Here is a 27,528-nt window from a genome sequence, read left to right as displayed (position 1 = left end):
AGTTGGACACTTTGTTCCAGAAGGTGGTCATCCCTCTTAGAATGGGGTCATCTGTTTTGGTAAACAGTGAGGGACAGGAGGATATAACCATTATTGAGGCAGGTAAAGGGACTGAGCAGACAGTAGTGAAGGAACCTCAGATTTTGCAATTGTCCAACAGGTTTGAGGTTCTCTCAACCTGTGTGGGGGAAAGCAAGATCTGAAAGGTGGATGAGCAGGCTGGCCATGGCACCATGGTATAGGAAGCCGTTCAAATGGGCGGAGCAAGCAGGAATGTAGTGGTAGTAGGGGATAGTATAGTGACGGGTATTGACACCGTTCTCTGGAGCAAAGAGCCGAGAGTCCAGATGGCTCAGTTGCCTGCCCAGTGACAGCGTTCGGGACATCAGCTCAGGGCTGGAGAGGGATTTGCAGTGGGAGGGAGAGGGTCCAATTGTCGTGGTCACAATCACTAGAGAAGCAGCACTGAGCAAACCAATAGAGCTGCAGGCTGACAAGTCTCCAGGTCAAGATGGACTTCATCCTAGGGTCTGAAAAGAAGTGGCTAATGGAGGTAGTAGATGCATTGGTGTTCATTTTCCAAAGTTCCCTAGATTCTGAAACAGTTCCATCAGACTGGAAAGTAGCAAATACAAGGGAGGCAGGCAGAAAACAGAAAACTATAGGCTGGTTAAACTGATGTCTGTGGGGAAGATGTTAGAATTGATCATCAAGATGGTTATGGCTGGGCACTTAGAGAAACTCAAGGCAAATCGGGAAGAGTCAGCATGATTGTGAAAGGGAAATCATCGTGCCTGGATGAGTGCAGCTCCAACAACACCCACGGACTTGATAGCATCCAGGACAAACAGCCCGCTTGATTGGCACTCCATCCACAAACATCACTCCCTTCACCACCGATGCACAGTAGCAGCAGTTTGTACCATCTACAAGATGCACTGCCAGGAATTCACCACCCTCCTAAAACAGCACCTTCCAAACCCACTACCACTACCATCCAGAAGAACAAGGGCAGCAGACATGTGGGAACAACAGCACCCCTCCAAGCCAGTCACCATCCTGACTTGGAAGTATATCGCCATTCCTTCATTGTTGCAGGGTCAAAATCCTGGAACCCCCTCCCTAACAGCTCTGTGGGTGGACCTATACCATATGGACTGCAGCGGTTCAAGGCGGCAGCACACCACCACCTTGTAAAGGGCAATTAGGGATGGACAATAAATGCTGGCCCTGCCAATGACACCTACATCCTATGAATGAATAAAAAAATGTTTAACCAATTTAAGAGTTACTTGAAGGAGTAACATGTGCTGCAGATAAAAGGGAGCCTGTAAACATGCTGTACTTGGGTTTCCAGAAGGCATTTGATAAGGCACCACATCAAAGGTTATGGCAGAAAATAAAAGCTCATAGTGTAGGGGTAGCATATTAGCATGGATAGAAGATTGGCTGGCTGGTAGAAAACGGAGTGTGCATAAATGGGTCTTTTTCTGATTGGCAGGATGTGACAAGTGGAGTCCCGCAGGGGTCTGTGTTGGGGCCTCAACTTTTTACAATTTATATCAATGACTTAGATGAGGGGAGTGAAGACATTGTAGCTAAATTTGCAGATGACACAAAGATAGGTAGTAAAGTAGGTTGTGAAGAGGACACAAGGAGGTTGCAGAAGGATATAGATAGGTTGAATGAGTGGGCAAAAATCTGGCAGATGGAATATAATGTGGGAAAATGTGAAGTGTTCACTTTGGCAGGAAGAATAAAAAAGCAGAGTATTACTTAAGTGGAGGACGGTTGCATAATTCTGAGGTGCAGAGGGATCTATGTATTCCAGTACATGAGTAACAAAAAGTTAGTATGCAGGTGCAGCAAGTAATTAAGCAGGCTAATGGAATGCTATCTTTTATTATGAGAGGAATTGAATATAAAAGTAAGGATGTTAAGGTTCAGTTATACTGGGCATTGGTGAGACCTCATCTCGAATAGTGTGCAGAGTTTTGTTCTCCTTATTTAAGGAAAGATGTAAATGCATTGGAAGTGGTTCAGAGGAGGTTTCTTAGATTGATACCTGGAAAGAGCGTGCTGTCTTATGAAGAAAGGTTAGACAGACTTGGCTTGTTTCACTGGAGTTTAAAAGAGTGAGTATACAAGTATACAAGATCCAGAATGGTCTTGACAAGGTGGACATGGAAAGGGTGTTTGTTCTTGTGCACGAGTTCAGAACTGGTTCGGTGGGGGGGGGCACTGTTTTAAAATTAGGGGTTTCCCTTTTAGGACAGAAATGAGGAGAAATTTTTTCTCTGAGGGTTGTGCAACTTTTGAACACTGACTCAGAAGGGTGTGGAGCTGGGGTCATTGAATATTTTTAAGGTGGAGGTAGCTTGATTCCCTTACCTATCAAGAATCTGAGGTTATTGGGGTAGATGGGAACATTGAATTCAAAGCAAACAGATTATTCATTATCTTATTGAATGGCGGAGCAGGCTCGATGGGTTGAGTAGCCTGCTCCTGCTCCTAGTTTGTATGTCACACATCTGTGGCATATTTAGTGTCATCAGTTGTTATCTTAGCATTGACATGCAGCACTCAGAAAATGACCTGCGTGCAGTCAATGATACACTGCCCCATGGGAAAATCTGCAATCCTTGCAAAGCCGTGTGCTCACTCTGCCTGTTTCTCTCTGCAACAGAATGAAATGTATTTAGCTCTCTTGAATAAGGAGTCTCAGTGGCCTCCCTTATGCAAAAGTGGATGGCAATTAGTTGAAATGTTGCAAATAATGTCTGCTCTAGCCTGGAGAGAAATAGACATGTAAAAGTTCATGGCCATGGTCACCTTCACAGCCATTGGCAATGCCATTCTCAACCTGCTCTAAGGCTATAGTTGTGCCTTTAGCAGGTTGCAGAATTTAATGAGGATGTCCTCAGTGAAGGAGAGATGTCTGACACAGTTCCTCAGAGTTGAAGTAGAATTATTCCCTGAACAGCATGAACAGATACAACCTCTTGCTGAGGGCCCTTCTTTTCCCTCCTCTCCCTCTTCCAGCAGCTTACCCTGCTTCTCCCCATCATGCTTCTATCCAAGGGGGATGCAAAGTCATGTTTGGGGCCAAGCAGTTTGTCTGACTTCTAAGGATTCTGTTCAAAGTCCTTTAATACATGCCACACCATTCCCTGTACTTTAGGAGCTTAAGAACTCTAGAAACTGCCAAACTCTTCTACAATTGCAGCAAGAGCCAACAGATATCAATCAGCAACCAACCTGTAACCAGTTAATAATCCCTTTAAATTTAGCATTGGTCGGGTGGGGTCCTTTCTGGTGCTTCCTGTTCCTTCCTGATCAGCTTTGCACAGTTAAGTGAGGGCACAGTTGGTGTGCTGAGCTCTCGGTGTCAAATTAGTATCACATGCTGATTGAGGTCATGATCTGCCTTCTCTGCATACTTCTAGTGGATGCTCCCTCTGTGCTCACCAATGCTCTCAGCAAAATGACACCTGGGGCAGCCAGCACCAGAGTGTGGGTGTGCACTGGGGGCCCCATTTTGGAAGCAAACAACATTCGGAGCTGAAAAACTGGGTGCCAAAGTACTGAGATGCACACACAGTATATTTAAGTACAGCTGATATCTTAATTTAATTCTTAAATCATTAATCCATTTTTTTCTAGACATTACACCAAATAAAAGGTAAACAACTTTAGGTTTTTTTAAAATTTACGGGATGTGGGCAATGCTGGCTAGGTCAGCATTTATTACCCATCCCTAATTGCCCTTGTTCAGAGGTGTTTCCAATAACTCATTACTGGTGACTGAATAACTATAATTTTTAATAACCATTTTCAAGCTATAATTTTGCTTTCTAATTGGCTCATTCTTTGTGCGATTATATATAAAAATATATTGAGCTATTAAAATGATAGTGAGCAAATGTCAGTATAATAAAATTGTTGCCAAACCTAGTTTGGAAAGAAATATCAAAAATGACAATCCTAATCATGGCTCCTTGTGGCGAAATCACATCTCCCAAGTCATAAAGCATTTGAGGCATATTTAGAACTAAGCTTATTGTTAGAGATGAAACTGAAAATGGCAGTCAGAGCCATGCCACAGATCATACATAGCAATCCGTTCTTGGGTCTGAAACCTTCATTTTAATTTCTAGCCGGCTTTTAAGGACATTGCAGCAATTTCAATACCTGTAAACAGGCTGCATTTCTCTGGCGATCCCTATTACAGCTCCTGGCTGGAATTTCTCAAACTCCCCAAACAGGCTCCTGATGTTAGACATGTATTTCAAATCCAGGTCCAACTGTACAATACGAGTCATTTCTGCAAAACAAAAGGAGGAAAAATCAGGTCACACATAGGTCAATGGGAATAGACAGGATGTATTATATCCTATGTTCATTCGAAGGCACCAGAAGGTCTCTTGAAAAGAAAAGTTCAAATTAGTCAATTACATATACAGCCATAAAACTAAACAGTGATGGAAGAAAAACAGGGGACTTAGCAAGAATTAGTAAGCTTTACAGTACCACATTTTACAATGTGACGTTTATTTTCTTCATCAGTTTTTAATGAGTGAACCATTAAATATTTATCTGACCAAAGATAAAATCTTCCTGTTACAGAGTTCAGCTCAAATCTTAGAGCCAGTCAGAAGATGTGCCCAATTCCCACGTTTTACAAATCCTCAATAAAACTCAAAAATCACATAGCTTTAACACAATAAAAGGCAGGAGTTCCCAAACCATTGGTTGTGGCCCCCATTGGGGTCACGGGATGATCATTTGGGGTTGTGAGCTGAGGCAGCAATAGCAACTGTCAAGTGGAGACTTTGGCAGGGATAGTCCTGGGGTTGGAGTCAAGCCTCCACTGCACAGATGCACACGATTCCAGCTCCGAGGCCCCATCAGAGTCTTCAAAACAGTTGTGGACATAACCATTGCACCCAGCCTCAACATACCCATCCTGAACAACCACTCTTTCTCTCTCTCCCCCCCCCCCCGCTATCCTGCTCTCATTTTGCGGTTGTACCAATTTTCAAGCATTAAAATGGGGTCACAGTGAGAAAACATTTGAGAAGCACTGGTATAATGCATACGAATATTTTGTACTTTCATGTTAGACCTCATTCTAGGTTTACTGCTAATGATTATTACAACAATGGCTGGGATTTTACAGTTAGTAACAAACAGGTGCTCACGTTCATTACACCTGTCCAGGTTTCTCCTCAGCTTTTTAGAGGTAATTTAGTGATTAGGTCCCCAAAATGGGGTATGACATCTTCTGCAGGGGAGCTGGGGTCTGTGAAAACATGGCAAACAACAGCTCCTCACCAATCAGGGTGATGGACAAAACAAGCATAGTTTAAACCAGGAAAGTGTAGGTAGGAATATTTAATGTAAAATCGTGTACACAAAGCAAAAGAGAGAGGGGGATAGAGATGGAGAGGGAAAAAAAAGAGACAAATAAGTAAAAATACAATTTTTTGTATTTTAATGATTTAAACCTCCGACAATAATTAAAATCTGAAGGAATAAGGCTCCGCACATAAAAAGCCAAACTTCAGTATCAAGGAGGACTTATCATACCATTAAAAATTCATTTACACTTGAACGGACAAGCTGGAACTTCAACTGATGTGTTTAGTAGGTATCTAGTGGCTAAGTACTATCAACTCACAACAGTGTAAAATTTATTTGAATGCCAAGTAAATCAATGAGATGCCAGTATAGAACACGGTGTGGAAGAGCAGGACAAATCGGACAGCAAGAGATGGGCACTGATCAAGCTGACTGTTTTGTCCTAGATGGCAATGAGCTTCGAGTGTTGTTGGAGCTGTACTCAACCAGGCATTCCATCACTCTCCTGACTTGTGCTTGTAGATGATGGAGACCTTATGGAGTCTGGAGGTGAGTTAATTGCCACAGAATTCCTAGCTTCTGACCTGCTCTTGTAGCTGCAGTATTTATATGGCTGATCCAGTTAAGTTTCTGGTCAATGGTAAAACCCAGGATATTGACGATGGGAATATCAGTGATGGTAATGTCATTGAATGTCAAAGGGAAATGATTAGATGCACTCTTGTTGGAGAACATTACCTGGCACTTGTATGGTGTGGCTGATATATGCCACTTATCAGCCCAAAACTGAATGTTGTCCGAGGCTTGCTGCATTTAGACAGGAGCTGCTTCAGCATCTGAGGTGTTCCTCACACAACTCTGCCAGGTTTATTAATGCCCGGTTTACCACTTTGTAACTTGACCTGGTCGGCTATCGCACTGTGGATCACAGAATCAGAATTTTAATGGCACAGGAGGCCATTTGGCCCATCGTGTCTGCTCCGGCTCACCAAATGAGCATTATGACCTAATGCCATTGCCATGCCTTTACCCCATACCCTTGCACATTGTTTCTGTTCAAATAATTATCTAATGCCCTCTTGAATGCCTCAATCGAACATGCCTCCATGACACTTCCAGGCTGTGCATTCCAGACCCGAACCACTCGTTGTGTAATAAAGTTTTATTCTCACATCACATTTGTTTCTTTTGTAAATCACTTTAAATCCATGCCATTTCATTCTTGATCCTTTTACGAGCAGGAACAGCTAATCCCCATCTACTCTGTCCAGACTCATGATTTTGAGCAGCTCTATCAAATCTCTTTTTAGCCGCCTTCTCTCCAAGGAGAAGAGTCCCAACCTCTCCAATTTATCCTCATAGCTTAAGTTTCCCATCCCTGGAACCATTCTTGTGAACCACGTCAGCCAGTAACAGATACTAGGGGAGGGGGTGGGGAGGAAATTTGGCCCCATTATCTTTTTTGAAATGAGTTCTTGTCCAGAAAAAAATCTTCAATTTGCTCATGCAGTTCCCAAGGAAATATGGCCTTATGTCATGAAACCATATTCTTGTTAGTTAAAGATAATGTTGCAGCCATTCCTGGCCATTCAGCCATTTTTCAGTGATTAATTCAATGGCCTTGATTTTGTGTTGAGAATAATGGGGAGTCTATCAGCACAGTGTGATTATGGACTAAATTTTGTAGCAACTTATGGCATCTGCACATGTGTAGTAAAATGTGAAAATCAGGAAGTTGCCTTGCCAGCAACACTCACATCCCATGAATGAATTAGAAGGAAGAAAATGCAGGGCAAAAGATGATCACAGCTTCAGGCCTGACTGCTGACCTGGAGACCACAAGGTTTCTATTTTGCTAAGGAGAGAAAGAAATACCAAAATTTACATTTGTGACTTTGTCATCCAGCTCCTTCAGGCTCCCAGGTCCTATCATAAGGCCCAATAATAGTTAATTGCCTCTGAGTGCCCTCTGGACCCATAATAACAGGAAATGGATACAGGAACTGGGTACATCTCTGCCCCCTTTGCCGCAAGCATTGAAAACCTCCGACTCCTATACTTTTCTACCTGTGATAGATGCCCTCTGGGTACAAGATTCAGGTAAAAGAGTCTAGAATTTTATAATCACTGATTAGGCCTCAGCTAGAATATTGTGGACAATGCTGGACACCACATTTCAGGAAAGATGCAAAGGCCTTAGTGAGGTTTACAGGAGTTTTACCAACATGTTACCAAATATTAGGGACTTCAGTTATGAGGAGAGGTTAAAAACATTAGGAGTAATTTCATTACAACAGAGAAGGTCAAGAGGTAATCAAGATCATAGGGGCTTTTGTTAGAGAAATATTATTGTTCCTTCTGATGAGTGGCAAAAATTGGCAAAAGATCTAGAGGGGAATTGAAGAGAATTTTTTTTCACTCAGTTATCTGGAATGCTCTATCTGAAAAAGTGATAAAAGCTGATTCCATAAATAATTTTTAAAGGGAATTAGACAAGTATTTGAAGATGAAGAATTTACAGGGTTAAAAAGGAATAGCAGGAACGCAGATCAAGCATGACTGCTTTTTCAAAGAGCCAGCTCTTCATAACGAGCCAACTGGCTTCCTTCCAATCCATGCGCTTCTAGGATGCTGTGAAAGTTTCTAGGTAGGAATATTTTATAAAAGCAACTTGCATTTGTATGGCACCTCTATCTTAATAGAGGCGCTTCACAGGAGTGTTATAAAACAAAATACAACATGAGGCAACATATTCAGGAAATGACCAAAAGCTTAGTCAAGGACATGGGTTTCACTGAGTATCTTAAAGGGGGATCTTGAGGCTAAGAGAAGGAGAGATTAATGATGAGAATTCCCGAGCTTAGTGCCTTGGCAGCTGAAAGTCCGACCACAATAGTGGAGCAATTAAAATCAGGGATGTGTAAGAGACCAGAATTATAAAGAGTGAAGATATCTCAGAGGGTTGTAGGGCTGGAGGAGATTAGAGATAGGGAGGGGCCAGGCCCTGGAGGGATTTGAAAGCAAGGTTGAGAATTTTAAAAGTGCGGAATGCTCAACAGGAGACTGTAGGTCAGCGAGCACAGGGGTGATGGGTGAAAGTAATTTGTTGCAAGTTAAGTCAAAGGCAACAGAGCTTTCGGTGACCTCAAGTTTAGTGAGGTAGAACATGGGAGGCCGGACGGGGAGATGGAATGGTCAAATCTGGAGGTAGCAAAAGCATAGATGATGAAGGTTTCAGCAGCAGAAGAGCAGAGATGGGCGAAGTTGGGCAATGTAGGAAGCCTCGGTAACAGCACAGGCTAGTGATTGAAAGCTCATCTCAATATGACACCAAAGTAATGAAGCTTCTGGGTTCAGTATCAGACAAATGCCAGGATGAGGGATAGAGTAAGTGGCAAGGGAACAGAGTTTGTGGTAGGGGCCAAAAACAATTGTTTCAGTATTCCCAATGATTCACTGGAAAAAACGTCTGCCCATCCAGTACTCAATGTCAGGCAAGTTATCTGACAATTTAGAGACAATGGAAGGTCCCCATTAGATGGATAAGAATGGAACCAGAACAATGCTGCCTATTTCTCACAAAAAACCTAAGCCCTGATTCAAGCAGAGCCTTTTTGGACATTTCTATGATAATTCTTACTAATTAGTGCATTTATCCCCACAATAATTCTCCTTTACCTAATGAAACAAAAGATCTGCATATTGTAAAGACCAAAGCCAATTTCAGTACTTAAAAAAGGATACTTGTATATGAGGAATTCATTAAGACAATACCCATCTTATTTCTGAACATTTTTATGCCATATTAACCCAAATTCTTGGAAGATAACTACTCCCTCCATTCTGCACAGAATTATCACATGATACTGATTTCATAACCTTGTAAATCAATCTACAAAACCAGCAAAAGCTGGCTAACAGCTTCAGGAAAATTAACACCTGAACAATAGCCTTGACATGAAAACAGGCTTTGTAACTTAAACAGGAAGTAAACACGTTGCAGGGTCGCATTTCCTGTGGCAGTGCAGCCCAGTGTTTGCATCTGAAATTCCACCCAATTTTGCTGATTTTAAGTTACGTCAAAGTTTCCTGGCAACCTCGTTAGTCTATGCCAGAATGTAAAAATGAGCTCAGGCTCCCTGCCTCCAACAACAGCATCCAATGTACACAACAGGTTACATGAGACAGCTCAGGATCTCCCTCCCTGGGACAGAGTCAAGAGCAACCCTGTTCCTGGGGCATTGAGCTGTCTGAAAACAAGCCCAAAACTCATCACCCCAACTTTCTGGTACAAAATTTACTGAAACATGGGCCGGTTGTGGGGGAGGGAGTGTGGCGGTGAGGTGGAGCAAGGTTGTGGGAAGCAGGCCAATAGATTCATCATGGTACTGAGGCCAAGTGGATTGCTTCAAGGTAGTGTGGGGCTGGGTGCAGGTGAGGGCTTAATTCCTGTCTTGACTGCCTCTTTCTCTTCCTTCATCTGAGGACTGGGGGGCAGGTTGGGGGTGCATTGGAGCTCTGCGGTCCGAGACTGTCACTGTCATTTGCTCACACTGGTGTTGTTTTTCGTTGCTCTATTTTCCAGACCAGAAACATTTGCACATCCCACACAAACATCTTTTTGGGGTCAGGGCAAGGCAAACTTCCATATTCAAAATTGAAAGACCTTTGTGTTTACTCCATCTTAGCTCATCAGTGGAAGACAACAACAGTAGCTGTAATAAGATCACGAGTTTGGGTGAAATATTTAAATTTTACATCTTTGATCAGTATAATTGTACTTCACAGGCAACAATGTCATACGATATATTTTTAGTTCCTTCGTGCCACAGGTTATGCAATATTCTTTGCTTCTGTTGCTTTCTTTACTGCTATCTCGACCATAAACGATCTTTGCAGCTACAATTAAAAGGCTGTGCCTTTTCTGTTAAAATTTTTTCTCAAATCCCAAAGCAGCGAACTTACACCCCAAGTTCCATTCCCCTATCACCATGGCATTCGCCAACCTACATGGGCTCCCAGTCAAGCAACTTCTAGAATTTAAAAATCTGTGTTACCTTCCCAGTGCCAGGATAAAGAGGATGTCCTTGCAGCTGGACACAAATTTGGAGTGGCAGGGGAAGGATCCAGTTATCGTGGTCCAGATTGGGGAAGTCGGGTTGGGGTCGGTCCAGTCTGGTTGGGTCAGGGGATCCCATGGGAAGCCAAGGGTGTAGGAATTGGATTGGGGTCAGTCCAGTCTGGTTGAGTCAAGGGATCCCATGGGGAGTCGGGGGTGTTGGGAGAGCCCCCTGGGGATCAAGGGTATGGGGGAGAACCATGGGGGAGCTGGTTTGTCTTTACAATATAGTTACCCAGAAGTTAGAAGAGGTTTCAATTGTTTTAACTTTGAGGATGGCTATTTGTGCAACACAGCCAGAACCATCCAAAGGTTGTGATTTAAAAATCACATCTTCAGATCATTCCCAGAGCAAGACAATTGCCCAGAAAAAGTTTGCACTTCTGGGCAATTGCCATGCAAACCCTTATCTTTGAAGTTGCGAGAGGAGTTCCCCAGCATATCTTTGGGAAAACCCCCAAATCCAATGCTGGGGAGCTCAGAGGTTATGGCCCAATATCTCAAATACACAGGATGGTGAAGGAGGAGGATAGCCTGATAGTAAAGGATGCCACAAGGACATTAACAAGGGAGGTTCTTGGCTCAAAAGATCATGAAATCAATACGGGTGGAGATTAGGAATAGCAAAAGAGTCAGAAGACACTGAAGTAGTTTATAGGCCCCTTACTGTAGTTCTGTTGAACAGAGCATTAAACAAGACATTATTGGCACATGTAACAAAGGCAATGTAATAAGAGCAAAAGATAAGTTTGTAGAATGTTTTTCAGAGTTTCCTGGAGTAATACGTTATGGAACCAACTAGGAATAAAGCTATTTTAGATCTAGTGTTGTGTAATGAGGCAGCGTTAATTATTAATCTCATTGTAAAAGATCCGCTGCGAACTGGTGATCATAATACAATTGAATTCTGTGCCAAGTCTGGAAGCAACATGCTCCAAGCACAAACAAGAATCTGAAACTTAAACAAAGCTCGTCATAGAGGTTTACAGCACAGAAAAAGGCTCTTCGGCCCATCAAGTCTGCGCCAGTCAAACAAGTACCCAACTATTCTAATCCCATTTTCCAGCACTAGGCTCAAAGCATTGTATGCTATGGCATCACAAGTGCACATCTAAATACCTAAATTTAATGAGGGTTTCTGCCTCTACCACTCTTTCAGGCAGTGATTTCCAGATTCTTCCCACCCTTTGGGTGAAAAAATTCTTCCTCACGTCCCCTCTAAACCTCCTGCCCCTTACCTTAAATCTATGCCCCCTGGTTTTGGTTCCCTCCACCAAGAGGAAAAGTTCCTCCCCGTCTAACCTATATATGCCCCTCAATTTTATACACCTCAATCTCCTCTGCTCCAAGGAAAATAACCCCAGTCTATCCAATCTCTCCTCATAACTAATACTCTCCAGCCCAGGCGACATCCTGGTAAATCTCTTCTGCACTCTCTCTAGTGCAATCACATCCTTCCTATAATGCGGATTCCAGAACTGAAAGCAATACTCTACTTGTGGCCTAACCAGCGTTTTATACATTTCAAGCATAACCTGCCTGCTCTTATATTCCAAGCCTCGGCTAATAAAGGCAAGTGTCCCATATGCCTTCTTAACCACCTTATCTACCTGTCCCGCTACCTTAAGGGACCGGTGGACATTCACACCAAGGTCCCTCCGATCCTCGGTACTTCCCAGGGTCCTACCATTCATTGTGTATTCCTGTGCCTTGTTTGTCATGCCCAAGTGCATCACCTCACACTTATCCAGATTAAATTCCATTTGCCACTGATCAGCCCATCTATATCTTCCTTTAATCTAAGGCTATCCTCCTCCAGATTTACCATCCCACCAATTTTTGTGTCGTCCACAAACTTACTGATCAACCCTCCTACATTCAAGTCTAAATTGTTTATATATGCCACAAACAGCAAGGGACCCAACACCGATCCCTGTGGAACCCTACTGGACACAGGCATCCAGTCACTAAAACACCCCTCAACCATCACCCTCTGCTTCCTGCCTCTCAGCCAATTCTGGATCCAATTTGCCAAATTGCCTTGGATCTCATGGGCTTTTACCTTTGTTATCAGCCTCCCATTCGGCCCCTTATCAAAAACCTTGCTGAAATCCAAGTAGACTACGTCAAATGCATTGCCCTCATCTACACATCTGGTCACCTCTTCGAAAAATTCAATCAAGTTAAATTGGTCAGACCTGACCTCCCCTTAACAAAGCCATGCTGCTTGTCCTTGATTAATCCCTGCCTCTCCAAGTGTAGATTAATTCTGTCCCTCAGAATTGCTTCCAAAAGTTTCTCCATCACTGAGGTTCGACTGACTGGCTTGTAGCTGATTGGTTTATCCTTTCTTCCCTTCTTGAATAACAGTACCACATTGGCTGTCCTCCAGTCCTCTGGCACCTCTCCTGTGTCTAGAGAGGTATTGAAAATTATTGCCAGCGCCCCTACTATCTCCTTCCTTGCCTCACTCAACAGCCTGGGATACATTTCATCTGGGCCTGGAGATTTATCACTTAGAACCTCCTCCCTTTCTATTCTAATTTCTTTAATTATACCACAGTCCTTCTGCCTGATTTCCATACCCACGTCGTCTCTCTCATTTGTGAACACTGACACAAAGTATTCATTTAGAGCCCTATGTCTTCCGGCTCCACACACAAATTACCACTATGGTCCTTAACTCTTTCCTACTCTTTCCCTAGTTATCCTCTTACTCTTAATGTACTTGTAAAATAACTTTGGATTTTCCTTTATTTTACCGGCCAATGTTTTCTCATGCCCCCTTTTTGCTCTCCTAATTTCCTTTTTAAGATCCCCCTACACATTCTATACTCCTCTAAGGCTTCCGCTGTTTTGAGCCCTCGGTATCTACCATAAGCCTCCCTTTTTCCCTTTATCCAATCCTGTATACCCTTCGACATTCAAGGTTCCCTGGATTTGTTGGTCCCACCCTTTATCTTTACTGGAATACGTTGGCCCTGTACTCTCTCTATTTCCTTCTTGAATGAGTTCCACTGCTCTGACACAGATTTACCTAAAAGTAGCTGCTCCCAGTATGCAGGTGTGTGGGGAGAACCAGCTAAGATTGGTTAAATAAATAGACTAAAGGTACGGCGGTAAATAAACAGAGTAAAAAATAAAAAGTAATGTTAAACAAAATACATTCCATTGAAAATCAAAAATTCAGCAAGAAAGATACATTCCTGGCTTACTTAGGAAGTTAAGGATAGCATTAGATTAAAAGGAGGCGTTTATAATGTTGCAAAGAACAGTAGCAAGTCTGAAGATTGGGAGTAAATTAGAAACAAGCAAAGGATCACAAAGTTGATAACGAAAGGGAAAGAAATAGAATACAAGAGTAAACTAGCCAGAAATATAAAGACAAATTGTAAGAGCTTTTACAAGTATATAAAAAGGAAGAGAGTAGCTAAAGTAAATGTCAGTCCCTTAGAAGCAGAGACAGGAGAAATGATTATGGGGAATAAGGAAATGGCAGAGACATTGACATTTTTGTCTGTCTTCACAGTAGAAGACACAAGTTGCATACCAGAAAGAGAGGGTAACCGAGGTGCTAAAAAGAGTGAGGAACTTAAGGTAATTACTATAAGAAAAAAGTACTGGAGAAACTCAAAGGACTAAAATCCAACAAATCCCCAGGACCTGGTGGCCTACATCCAATGGTTCTAAATGAGATAGCTGCAGGGATAGTGATGCGCTGCTCTAAATTTTCCAAAATTCCCTAGATTCTGGAGTGGCTCAGAAAATTGGAAATTAACAAATGTAACACCATTATTTAAAGGAGGGAAGAGAGAATACAGGGAACTACAGGCCAGTTAGCCTGACATCAGTTGTCAGGAGATTGCTGGAATCTATTAAGGAAGTCTTAACGTTATCTGATTATACTAAGATTTCCTAACTGCAAAGTCAACATGGTTTTATGAAAGTGAAACTCTGTTTGACAAATTTATTAGTGTTTTTGAGTGTATAACTAGTAGACAAAGGGGATCCAATAGATGTAGTATACCTGGATTTTCAGAAGACATTCAAAAAGGCCCTACACAAAAGGTTAATGCACAAGATAAGGGCTCATGGAGTTGGGGCTGATATAGTAGCATGGATAGAGGATTGGTTAACAGACAGGAAGCACAGGCTAGGTATAAATGAAGCATTTTCAAGTTGACAGGCTGCGACTAGTAGAGTGCCGCAAGGATCAGGTCTGGGGCCTCAGCTATTTACAATCTATATTAATGACTTAGATATATTACTCTGTCTCTTTGTCCAAGTCTGTTGATGATACAAAGCTGTTGGTGTAAGTGTAAGCTGTAAGGAGGACTCATAGGCAGCAAAGAAACATACAAACAGAAAATTCTGGAAAAACTCAGCAGGTCTTACAGCATCTATGGAAAGAAAAGAGAGTTAACATTTCTAATTAGTATGACTCTTCAGAGCTCTGAAGAGTCATCATGAGGACTCAAAACGTTAACTCTGTTTTTCTCTCCACAGATGCTGTTAGACCTGCTGAGTTTCTCCAGAATTTTGTTTTTGTTTCAGATTTCCAGCATGCACAGCATTTTGCTTTTGCAAAGAGATACCGACAGGTTAAGTGAGGAGACAACAAGATGGCAGAGAGAGTATAATGTGGGGAAGTGTGATGTCGTTCACTCTGATCATAAGAAAAGCAGAATATCTTTTTAAAAAGTGTGAAACTTGTAAATGCTGATGTTCAGAGAGAAATGGGTGCGCGCATACAAGGAAGAGAAATTTAGCATGCAGGTGCAGCAAGCATTTAGGAAGGAAAATAGCATGTCAGCCTTTATTGCAAGGGGACTGGAGCATACAAATAAAGTGGCTTGCTACAAGTGTACAGGCCCTGGTGAAGCCACATCTGGTGGAGAATTTTCTCCCCGTCATGCAGGGCGGTCAGGAGCAGACACAGGGCTGATCACCGCCTGCGATCGGCTGCGCCCCGCCATTTTGCATGGGCGGGCCAATTAAGGTCCGCCTAGCTTGATGCACACCTGGTGGTGCTCAGCACTACCTGTGCAGGGGGGGGGGGGGGGGGGGGGGGGGGGGGAAGAAGAGAGAGAAAGAGGGAGATTTGGGGCCTGCGCTCTGTGGCACATGCGCACGAAAGAACACAGATCCCTGAGGCATGGAGCTGCCTTAAGGAGATTAATTTCATATGAACTTTAAATAAAGAACCTACAAAATCAGTTACACATGTCCCCTCACGTGACAGCATCACATGAGCTAGGACATATATTTCAAATGTTCCAGAAATATTTATTGTTATAAACCCTTTATGAGGTGGATGAGGTTTCATGAAAAACGTGAGGGCCACTTGGGCTCTTCGCCTGCCTGCCAAACTTAAGGTTGGATGGGCAGCTTTCTCAATTGTCTTAATTGTTTGATTAATGGCCTCAACAGGCCTTTGACAGTTCGGCAGGCGTGCAGCCAACTCCGGTGCACGCCCGCTGAATGGAAGATCAGAATGACGCGCAGTGGGGTCAGGACGCACGCCCAACGTCACCACACATCATTTTGTGTCAGCGTGCGGGGCCTGCCCCCAGATGCCAAACAGAAGGTTCTGCCCCTGGAGTAGTGTGTGGTGTTTTGGTCTCCATATTTAAAGGAAGAATAAACTTGCATTGGAGGCAGTACAGCAAAGGCTCACTGGATTGGTCCCTGTGATGAGAGGGTTGCCCAATGATGAGAGGCTGAGTAAATTGGACTATATTCTCTGGAGTTTAGAAGGATGAAAGGTGATCTCACTGAAACATATAAAATTCTGCCAGGGCTCAACAGGGTGGACACAGTGGTTTCCACTGGTTGGGGAATCTAAAACACAGGAGCACAGTTTCAGGATAAGAGGCGATCATTTAAAATTGTGGTGAGGAGAAATTTCTTCACCCAAAGGCATTGTGAATATTTGGAATTCTCTATCCTCAAAGGCTATGGATTCTCCACCATTGAATATATTCAACACTGGAATAGACAGATTTCTGGTTTCTCAGGGAGTCAAAGGGTGTGGGGAGCAGGCAGGAGTGGAGCTGAAGTCCAAGGTCAGCCATGATTGCATTGAATGATGGAACAGGCTGAATGGGTCATATGGTCATCCTCGCCTGCTATCTTGCATTCTTGTTTATCCTGGTTTTCAAATCCCTCCATGGCCTCACCACTCCACATCATTAATCTCCTCCAGTCCCACAACCCTCAGGTATCTTCACTCCTCTAATTCTGGCCTTTTGTGCATCCCAGATTTTAATTGCTCCAGCACTGGTGGCTGAGCCTCCAGTTGCTTAGTTTTTATGCCCTGGAATACCCTCCCCTATTCCCCTCTGCCTCTCTACCTCACTCCTTAAAACCCATTTCTTTGACCAAGCTTTTGGTCATCTGACCTGTTGCTGTAAAAGAGACATGCCATCAAAGCTTTTTGTCTTGTATTCAAGTAGCTCGCAAGAATTTCCCAACAGTAATGGGGAAACAACGTGCAGAAAAGATTGACATGGATGTTACCAAAATTGAGAGGGTACTACTATCAGGAAAGAGTGAGCAGACTGAGGCCCTTTCCTCTGGAAAAAGAGATTAAGATGAGAGTTGATGGCATCTTTAAAATTATGAAGGAACTGATAGGGTGGATCTGGAGGATTTGTTTCCATTTGTGGAGATAACCAGTAACAGATCAAAAAGGAATTTAGCACAAATTGCTTTATAGAGTATTGAAAATCAGAACTCATTGTTACAGAGTGGTTATTTAATACATTTAATCAGAGGATTGATACATACAAGAGGCAGAAGGATCCAAATGGATACAAGGTCAGGGTGAGATGATGTCATTAGAGAGGGAGGAGGCTTATATAGAGTAGAAACACTGGCATGGTCCAGTAGGACTAAGAGGGCACAGCACAGAAATAGTCCTACATAATTTAAAGTTATCATACAGTCTCAGGTAATAGTTACAGGTAAATTTCAGAATTTTAACATCCCAATTTCCAATGTTTACATAGCAAGTTTCAATAATGTGCGTGGTGTACACTAAATTTTAGCAGAATATATAGATAGTTGTATAGATAGTGAGATGGACTCATCTTTTAAAAGGCTTCAATAAAGATTATTAGTAAACATAAAAGTGGCAGAATAAGAATACTTTATTCCATTAAAATCTAATCTACTTTTATTGCCTTTGATTGATTGAAGTGGAAATTAAGTAAAAAGATTGGAATGACCTCTAATTAATGACTAACTACATCTTTGATCTTTAGAGTTGATTCCAACTTGCTTCCACACATCACAGCACTGAGACATCCATTTTAGATTCATTTTACAAAATGCTACATCAATGGGAACATACTTGAAAACCTTGAAACATTAAGCATGAGACACGCATGCACCCAACCAACATTTGTTTTCATTTAACGTTATTTTAAAATATTCTGGCTTGTAATGCAATAAAATACAGTAGCAATAACGTGTTTTGTAAATGTCAAACTGCAGAAAAAATGAAAAGTTATCAATTTTTCTTAGGTAACATGCTATGAATTCAAAACACGCAATCTATAGGGGATAAATTAGTAGAATGCATTAGAAATCAATTAAGAATGCAATGTCTAAGATATCTTGTACAAAATATTGCGTGTTGAAAGTGAATGCTGAATTAAGTGTGTGAAGTGCATAACTACATTGTATTTCACCTCGAGGGACTCTCACTGTGATGTTTATTGGAAACAATTCAATCGTTTCATTAAGCACGCATCTGGAATTGCAAATGACAAGTAGAAACTCCGTGCTCTATTTGAGTATAAATTCAACCAAGGTCATATTTTTTTTTTAATATAATCAACTGCTAATCATTGCCATCTGCATTCACTTCAATTAGTTTTAGGTATTTGCAGCTATTTTCTCTCCCACTGTCCTCTAATGCCCATACGTCCTAGCCAGCCCCCTGCCCATACATCCTATCTCACCATGTTGGAAATATTTCAGCAGGAAACCTGCTTTGTATTACTATGGGCTACACTAGTTTTTTTTTAAAAACAGGGCAAGATGCAGTACACATTCAAAGACAGAATAAAGCAAATCAATCACCTGCTCAGATGCTGCAACTATAACAGCATATAATTAATTTGCTTACTTCCTTGGACTGAGTATTCACTGTGCAACGTTGGCATAAAAATGTCATTTTATGACAGGCAACTTCTCCGCAATAACAGGTGTAATGCTTTGCAACTTCAACTAGTGATTTTTGCTTCTTCCAGCTATTTATTTTTGAAGTCCAACAAGATCAATTAAATTTAAAAAAAAAACACCTTCCTACAAAACTAAATTCTCAATAAAACTATTTGGAAGTTCCTTTTTTTGCACATGCCACCCAATGAAGCTTTAATTGTAATCGGCACATTTCTCAATCTCTGTTAAAAAGCTATAATGACCAACTCAACAATCCACATTCCCAGTGGGGCAACAACGCTCAAAGTATATAGGCCTCAGATAGGACCCATATAACACATGCAAATTTCAGATCTATTTTCCAGTTGCAAATGGTGCACATTATAGCTGAAAACTTAATATAAGCCTTGTTAGAAATTTGAAATATGTTTAGAATAAACAGATTTAATAGTCAGCCTGAAATAGGTAAAAAGCGTTATAAATTGTAAGCTATAAATTTTGTTTCACGGAAGATTGTTTAAAGTTTCTTTTTTCTCAAAACAGATTAGCGGAATGATTATTCTTAGGTGACGATAGCAGGTGCTAGCCCAAAACTGGGCCATGGTCAGACAAGATCTCTGCAATAGTGGGAGAGCAATTGGATAGATATTTAAAACCAATAACCATAAAGCTGTGTTAGTATCTTGATAAAATGCAAAAGTTAAAGTGTGGAGAAGTAAAACTCAAGTTACTTCAGTGACCAATCCTACGGTTCAATAACCTGATAGGGAATTAGACCACTTAGACTGGATAGCTATTATGAACAGCTCATTAACAGGTCATCATGTACAACTTTGGGCATAAATAACTGATAACCCAAAAGAATGGAGCTGCTGAAAATTAGCCCAGAGGCGAAATGGAAGGAAGGTTTTAAACTAGACTTGGGGAACAGCCTAGGGTGAGCTAGGAAAAGATGGTGTAAAGGTCTGGCTGATCAAGGACAGAAAGTACAAGGCACAAGAAGCTAAAGGCAAGTGGATAACATTAGGGTGGGGTTTTACCCCATGATCTAGACAAAGAAATCAATATTTTAGTGGGCATAAAGGAAATGTCAATAATCCATCCAGGTTCACCCTTGAAAAAGGGTATAGAGTCAGATTTTGAGAGGCCTCAGGTAGTAGGTGGTGGAGAGGAAGTCCTTAGGGTAGATCTGTGCTAAAATCCTTGGGTAGTTTAAGAAGTTGTGGAGGCGTGCGGCATCAAAAAGACCTACTCCATTGTCTGACCTAAACAGGTACTTGCTACTTGCCACAGTCATATGTTTTTCTGTATAATTAGTGTGTTATTTCCCATCTTAAACTCAACCTAGCTGCCATGTTGGTTGCAGTTGATCCTAAATGATTAGATAATTGATAAACAAAAAATAGTGCTTAAATTAAAATATCAACAAATGGGCAAGCTTAAAATCTTAAGTAGTCATCATGCATGCAAAGCTAGCCTTTTGTTGGGATTGTTTGATCTGGCCAGTGGTTTCAGGATGCTCAATGCCCTAGTGGGAAAGCCTCAAACTGGCCTTAATCAAGAAAACTTTCAGGCAGGATGCAAAATGCTGAAGCAATCAAGTCAAATCCAATGAAGTCATAACTCACTTTAGAATAAGCAGACAGAAGAACATTTACCTGTTTCATGCTACAGAATTTCACATTTATCAATTTTTTAAATCCCCAATACTGTATTGTGATTTTTTTTATTCTTTCATGGGACATGGGTGTCGCTGGCTAGGCCAGCACTTTTATTGCCCATCCCTAATAAATGGGATGGGGAAAGATATATTTAAGGTCAATATTAAAAAGGAATTGTATTGTGATTCCAATCCACCTGCTATAAAGAAGGCACAGCAGAGACAAATGGTGACAGCACAGGAGAAATTCAACTTGTGTCAAAAGTGGCCACAAATTTGAGGCTAACAATAGGTATGCATGCCCAATGACTTCAGCACAATGCACAAGCCAAATTGATGCTTATGCCTCATTCGATGATGACTGGTGAGCTGCTGGCAGTAGTTATGCAATTTATTGCAATGTGCCAATTGTGTGTGCAGGATATTGAGCAACAACATTTAAAAAGGTAGCCTGCCCCTCTTAAATGGGAGGTGGACTTTGGCTGTTTTCAGTTACTGCTGTTAAGTGAAGAGGCAGCTAGTTCAATCCTACAAGGATGCCCTGAATTTCCCCAAGAGAAGGGGCATTTTCAACCCACGGGAGAAGCATGCAAAACCAAACAACCTAGCAGCAGTGGTCTGAAGTGGAAGAGCAAGTTAGTGCAAGGACCAATGTGCCCAGGACCTGCAACCTTCAAATGTATGACTCCTACTCAATCTTGCTCTTTTTCCCTGCACCATCTGTAGCCCCAACACTTGCAAGCCTTCCCTCCCACCCTACTTCCAATCATTCTCCTCCAATCACAGTAGCATATTTGACTGAATTACCTTATGCCACTACTTGTGCACACTGCACCCGCTATTGTCCCCACGATTACTCTCCTCACTTACCCACGTCAATGGAGTCTTTCATGCACCATCCACACTAATCAAAACCTGACATGTATATCCTCACAACCATTCAACAGGCTACGCACTAAAACGCTGTTTTTATTGCAGGACAGGTTGACATTACCAGGGAGGGGACAAAGCCACCATATCTACAAGTCCTGTGCCTACTGAAAGAAACTGCACTGGAATTAGTGTGCAGTGGGGACATCAGGAATTAGCATAGCTGGAGTACACGGATCACAGAATATTTGGCCACCATACCCTCCTTATCTGACTGAACTCTGTCCCTCACATTCTGCATGACAAAAGTAGGGCTGCTTTGAGCTGTTCCCCACCTATCTCTGCTAACTTTTGCCATTAACTTCTCCACTCTTCTCTTTCTAAGCCAAACACAAACATTGGAACCAGTTACAGGAAAGGAAGGAGGATGACAGACATTCTAAAGGTGCAGCATGAATCTTGTAGGGATCAGCTTAGAAATTGGCAGCCCCTATAGTTTAGAGGGGTTTGCACTGGGAGATTTACCTAAGTACAAGTGTACAAGCAAAGGCAGTGGGACAGGACAGCCCAAGGACTAGTTGACCAGAGGGACAGACAGCATTGGTCAAAGGTCAACATTTTCTCTCACTTTGGTCATTTCCCCAGTCTATCCCTACCTTTGATCCCTCAAGACAAGAGCCATCCACTGTAGGGTAGTAATTGTACAAGTGGTTTAACTATCTGTCACCAGTTCTGGCTGGATCACATCAAGTACTATCAGATGTTTCTCTCCTCTACCAAAATGACTGAGTGTTCCAGAATCATCCTAGAATGTAAAAATAATAGCAAGCTTCTACTCTCCACTAAAGAAAACACTCATTTAAACTCTCTTGCCCCTCCTCCACCTACCACTAAATGTAAGAAACTCATGGACTTCTTTCACACTAACATTGAAACCATCCATTCAGCTCCTGCTGCCTCTTCACTGTCCCTCCCCCTTTAGTCAGCAAGCCAAACCTTCCAATGTTCCCTTGCCCTACCCCTGAACCCAGATTTTTTTCTAACTTTGCTCCTTCTCCCCCTCACACCATCTATTAACTCATCTTGTCCATGAGATCTTTTAATCCCATTCCCACTATTCTGCTGACCAAGTAAAATCCCTTCCTGGCCCCCAACCTAGTTCACATTGTAAATGGTTACTGCTCCTTAGGTACTGTTCTCCATACTGTTAAAATTGCTATTGTCACTCATCAAAAAAAAAGTCCCCACTTTTGACCTTGCAAACTACTGCCCTATTTCCAACCTCTGCTTCTGATCCAAAGTCATTAAATGTTTTGTCACCTCCCAAATCCATGCACATATTTCCTGAGTTTTTTCTTGAATCTCTTCTGTCAGATTTCCTGAAATGGCCATAACAATGATGGTGCATTTTTCTTCCCCACCTCTCTTCACAGTCAACCAGATCACCTTCTGCCAAAGCCTCTCCTCAATTTTCTACCTATCAGAAAGTTATGACAGTTTGGGCTGGTGGATTTTATGATTCGGTCAGAAGTCTTAAGCTTGGGAAGTATGTCACATGATGGGAAGGAAGCAAGAAAGCACTTACATTTCTATAGCATATTTCTCCAAAAGAGTCCCAAAGTACTTTAAAACTGTTGTCAAAAGTAGAAAATGTGGCAGCCAATATCCACACAATGAGCTCCTACAATGATATAATCACCATAACTTTTGAGTGATGTTGGCTGTGGAATAAATATTGGTCAGGGCACCAGGTACACCTCCCTTGCTCTTCTTCAAATAGTGACATGGATTGTTTATGTCCACTTAAGACAGGCCACAAAAACTCACTCAATTGTTATGACTCACTGGGAATAGTGCGCTGTAATGTCAAGATCCACTGTTCCCAGAGGTTCAACAAAAAGTGAAAAGTTTAACTAAACCACCAGATTGCCCCAATTCTACTTAACTGTTTAATTTAGGTTAACAGAATACGAGCACCAGGTTGTAAACTTACTAAGTAAATAACTGTTTAAACTGTCATTAACCAGTGGCAAAAGAAAGAAACGTGAACTGCTAATTTCTAACTGTATAACCTGAACTCTACCCCTTCTTAAACACACACACACACACACACACACACACACACACACACACAGTTCAATAGCACCAATTCTAGAGTACAGGATTAGATGGGCTGATTTGATTGATGTCTTCCAAATTCCTTTCAGTTCTTTGCTGATGACACGATGTGGTCTTCCAGCACTTTCAGTATTTAGTTCACTGATTGAGCACTTGTCTTCCAATGTATCTAACAGTGATTTTCCCTTTTTGCCACCTAACGAGAACAGGTTATAAAGATATGAGAAGAAAAAACCAACTAGCTATTATTGTGGAATTACTGGAATCTTCCATACAGAGGAGGGGTGGGGTGTGTATGTGTGTGTATATGTATGTGTTCATATCTCTCTGTTCCAGTGGACATGTCCTTCAACCTACAGCCATTGTAATTTTAATCCACAGTGCAACAGAAAATAAAGATAGGTTCCTTACACAATAAGGAGATGAGGATATCAGACAGTCCTGCGACTATCATCTGGTTGAGCTATCAAGCTTCACCCAATGTATGTAGTAATGCAACATATGATTGAGACAGATAGATAAGAAAGATAAGAAACATTGGAAATAGAATTTGTTGAACCACAATAGTGTTTTATTCAAATATGCAAAGGCAACATTCTCTAACTTGCATGGCAGAATATACAACATGCTCCGCTGAAGAATTCTGCTCTCATTATCACAACCAATTTATTTGCTTAAAGAAAGCAAAATACTGCAGATGCTGGAAATCTGAAACAAAAACAGAAAATACTGGTAATACTCAGCAGGTCAGCTAGTTTCTGCAGACAACACGAGTTGGGCCCAGATTCTCTCTCCCGGGTCGGGTACGCAGAGACGGGAGGATTCCCAGCGCCATGTACACGATCTCAAAAAAAAAACAGCCGCTTGAACTTCCAATTTTCAGCCTGAATGTGGCAGGACAGAATAGGAGTCAGGGCAGGCAACCCCATAAGTGGTCATAAATGAGCTGGTGTGGGTCAGGTGACTCAATTGCAGCTAAAAACATCTTCAGAAAGGCCCATTTGAGAGGTAGATCATTAATGGTGAAGTCCCTGTGCCTTCGAGGAATTATCATTATCTTTTCAGGTGAGTGTGCAAGCTGTAAATGTTGTCCAACTGTTAGCTGTAATGCCTCTATCAGAGTCTGCCTGCCAACCAATCAGCACTCTGTTCTCATACAGTATAAATTTGTTCTTTCTCCTGACATTGTATTTTCTTACAAATTGTCCTTCAACAAAAAAAAAATCTTCGTTAGCAATACTGAAGTTCTGTACTACCAAATGACATTATGAAGGAATTGTGGCAGCTGCCAGGGAATATTTTACACACTTGGAAGGAAGACCTTGTGGTGGTCACAAAGCAACTGTATACCAAGTGAATGGAAGGGCTTCCAGTTAACATGTTGGGCTGGGGCCTTGATGACAACATGGGTGCAATCACTAAAGCCCTGCACCTGAGGTAAGCCTGCTAATTGGGCAAAGGCCAAGCTTCTGTGTCCAAGACGCCAAATCTATGGAGAAATTAACGTGATCCCCAACACAAGCAAACAGGCCATTAGTTACTGCCTTAATGCAGTTGTGCTGCTTCTGACTGGAATATACCAGACAGGCCTCCTGATTATCTCTGGAAAGATCCTGAGGCACAGAGGTTGAGAGACACAGCTACCTTCACAGACACTGCCAGGGTATGGGGGCCGATGGATTCTGGCTTGAGTTGCTGCTGGGCCACATGACATACGTTTGTCCACCACCTCACTGTGTGTGTGTGTGTGTGTGTGTGTGTGTGTGTGTGTGTGTGTGTGTGTGTGTGTGTGTGTGTGTGTGTGTACCATGTCCATCTTCTATCTTCCTTAACACGAAGTGCTATACATCCTTCTCTGGCACAAAGGTCAGCAGGGGCAACAATTGCATTGCAAGAACCCCACCATCCTACTCCCTTGGGATAAGGGAAGACAATAGAAATTGTTTTGTGCCACATCCAGGGCAATGAATGCAAATTTCACAGAGTTAGCCTCCTTCTCCAAAACGATCCCTTGGCTATCCCAAGAAATACACCAAGTTCAGATCTGCTCTTACCAAGTCTATTTGTACACTTGAGGTTCCATACTCCTAGGCTATCAAAACCAGATTGGAGTAGAGGAAGCTGCTGATTTAAATGTGCAGCTGTCTCCATAAAATGGACCTATACAAAACATCCCCCAAAAAATTGGAATTGCTGTGTTCGGGATGGGGCATACATTTCCAAGCAGTTCCAGTAATAGCGAGCGTGACAAAGAAGGAGGCAGCGAGGGAAGGGGGGTGGGGGGGGAAATCTGGGCCTTTATGTTTCAGATAGGGTCATTTCTCAGGACAGCTTATCTGGTTTATACTGCATTACAAATTGACTATAACATTTCGTTTGCACTGCTATAGAATTTACTCACTTTTTATATATTACATACAATAACACTGCCTAAAAAGCAGCTAACACTTTTAGTTCATCCCTTGTTAGAAGTAACTAATATGGTTGAATGCAATCCAACTGGATTTCAAAAATTGTAATCAGACCAAATCTGCCGCGAGCTCTATTCCACCAGACTGGATATATAAGAGCACTGCAGGGACTTAATTAACATGCAAATGTAGGAGTTAAAAGATAAAAAGGCTAAATATTAGCTTGACACAAATAGGAAAAAAAAAGGAGATTTTGGCCACTGGCACAAATTAAAAACTTGCATCAGCTCAGGCGACCTCTGGTCCTTGCATTTGATTACACCAGGAAACTAGCCGAGCTTGTAAATATGAAAAGACATCATACTGGCAGAAAATTAACATCTTCATTCCACCCAGCAATATTTTTCTCTTCACAACAAAAACAGAATTACCTGGAAAAACTCAGCAGGTCTGGCAGCATCGGCGGAGAAGAAAAGAGTTGACGTTTCGAGTCCTCTTGACCCTTCAACAGAATTGGGTGAATCCAAGGAAGGGGTGAAATAAAAGCTGGTTTAAGGTGTGTGTGTGTGTGTGTGTGTGTGTTGGTGGGGGGGGGGGGGGGGGGGGGGGGGGGGGGGGGGGGGGGGGGGGGGGAGGAGAAGTGGAGGGGGGTGGTGTGGTTGTAGGGACAAGCAAGCAGTGATAGAAGCAGATCATCAAAAGATGTCACAGACAAAAGAACAAAAGAACACAGGTGATGAAGTTGGTGATATTATCTAAATGAATGTGCTAATTAAGAATGGATGGTAGGGCGCTCAAGGTATAGCTCTAGTGGGGGTGGGGGGAACATAAAAGATTTAAAAATATTTAAAAATAATGGAAATAGGTGGGAAAAGAAAAATCTATATAATTTATTGGAAAAAACAAAAGGGGGAAGAAACAGAAAGGGGGTGGGGATGGAGGAGGGAGTTCAAGATCTAAAGTTGTTGAATTCAATATTCAGTCCGGAAGGCTGTAAAGTGCCTAGTCGGAAGATGAGGTGTTGTTCCTCCAGTTTGCGTTGGGCTTCACTGGAACAATGCAGCAAGCCAAGGACAGACATGTGGGCGAGAGAGCAGGGTGGAGTGTTAAAATGGCAAGTGACAGGGAGGTTTGGGTCATTCTTGCGGACAGATTGCAGGTGTTCTGCAAAGCGGTCGCCCAGTTTACGTTTGGTCTCTCCAATGTAGAGGAGACCGCATTGGGAGCAACGAATGCAGTAGACTAAGTTGGGGGAAATGCAAGTGAAATGCTGCTTCACTTGAAAGGAGTGTTTGGGCCCTTGGACGGTGAGAAGAGAGGAAGTGAAGGGGCAGATGTTACATCTTTTGCGTGGGCATGGGGTGGTGCCATAGGTGGGGGTTGGGGAGGAGCGGGTGATGGAGGAGTGGACCAGGGTGTCCCGGAGGGAACAATCCCTACGGAATGCCGGCGGGGGGGAGGGGGGGGGGTGAAGGGTAGATGTGTTTGGTGGTGGCATCATGCTGGAGTTGGCGGAAATGGCGGAGGATGATCCTTTGAATGCGGAGGCTGGTGGGGTGATAAGTGAGGACAAGGGGGACCCTATCATGTTTCTGGGAGGGAGGACAAGGCGTGAGGGCAGATGCGCAGGAGATGGGCCGGACACGGTTGAGGGCCCTGTCAACGACCGTGGGTGGAAAACCTCGGTTAAGGAAGGAGGAGAACATGTCAGAGGAACTGTTTTTGAAAGTAGCATCATCGCAACAGATGCGACGGAGGCGAAGTAACTGAGAGAATGGGATGGAGTCCTTACAGGAAGCGGGGTGTGAGGAGCTGTAGTC

General features: G+C 42.4%; 1 protein-coding gene across 3 annotated transcripts in view; it reads right to left on the bottom strand.

Moving 5' to 3' along the window:
* xxylt1 (xyloside xylosyltransferase 1) overlaps window positions 1–27,528 on the bottom strand; it is a 153,691-nt gene that overhangs the window by 58,610 nt on the left and 67,553 nt on the right. For all 3 annotated transcript variants that reach the window (XM_041205315.1, XM_041205324.1, XM_041205332.1), the window contains exon 3: window positions 4,192–4,324. In XM_041205315.1, the coding sequence (XP_041061249.1) occupies window positions 4,192–4,324 (133 nt within the window). The remainder of the gene's footprint in view (window positions 1–4,191; window positions 4,325–27,528) is intronic.

This window comes from Carcharodon carcharias, chromosome 2 (assembly GCF_017639515.1).
Source record: "Carcharodon carcharias isolate sCarCar2 chromosome 2, sCarCar2.pri, whole genome shotgun sequence".
NCBI classification, from domain to species: Eukaryota; Metazoa; Chordata; class Chondrichthyes; order Lamniformes; family Lamnidae; genus Carcharodon; species Carcharodon carcharias.
This window is presented reverse-complemented; position numbering and strand designations above follow the sequence as displayed.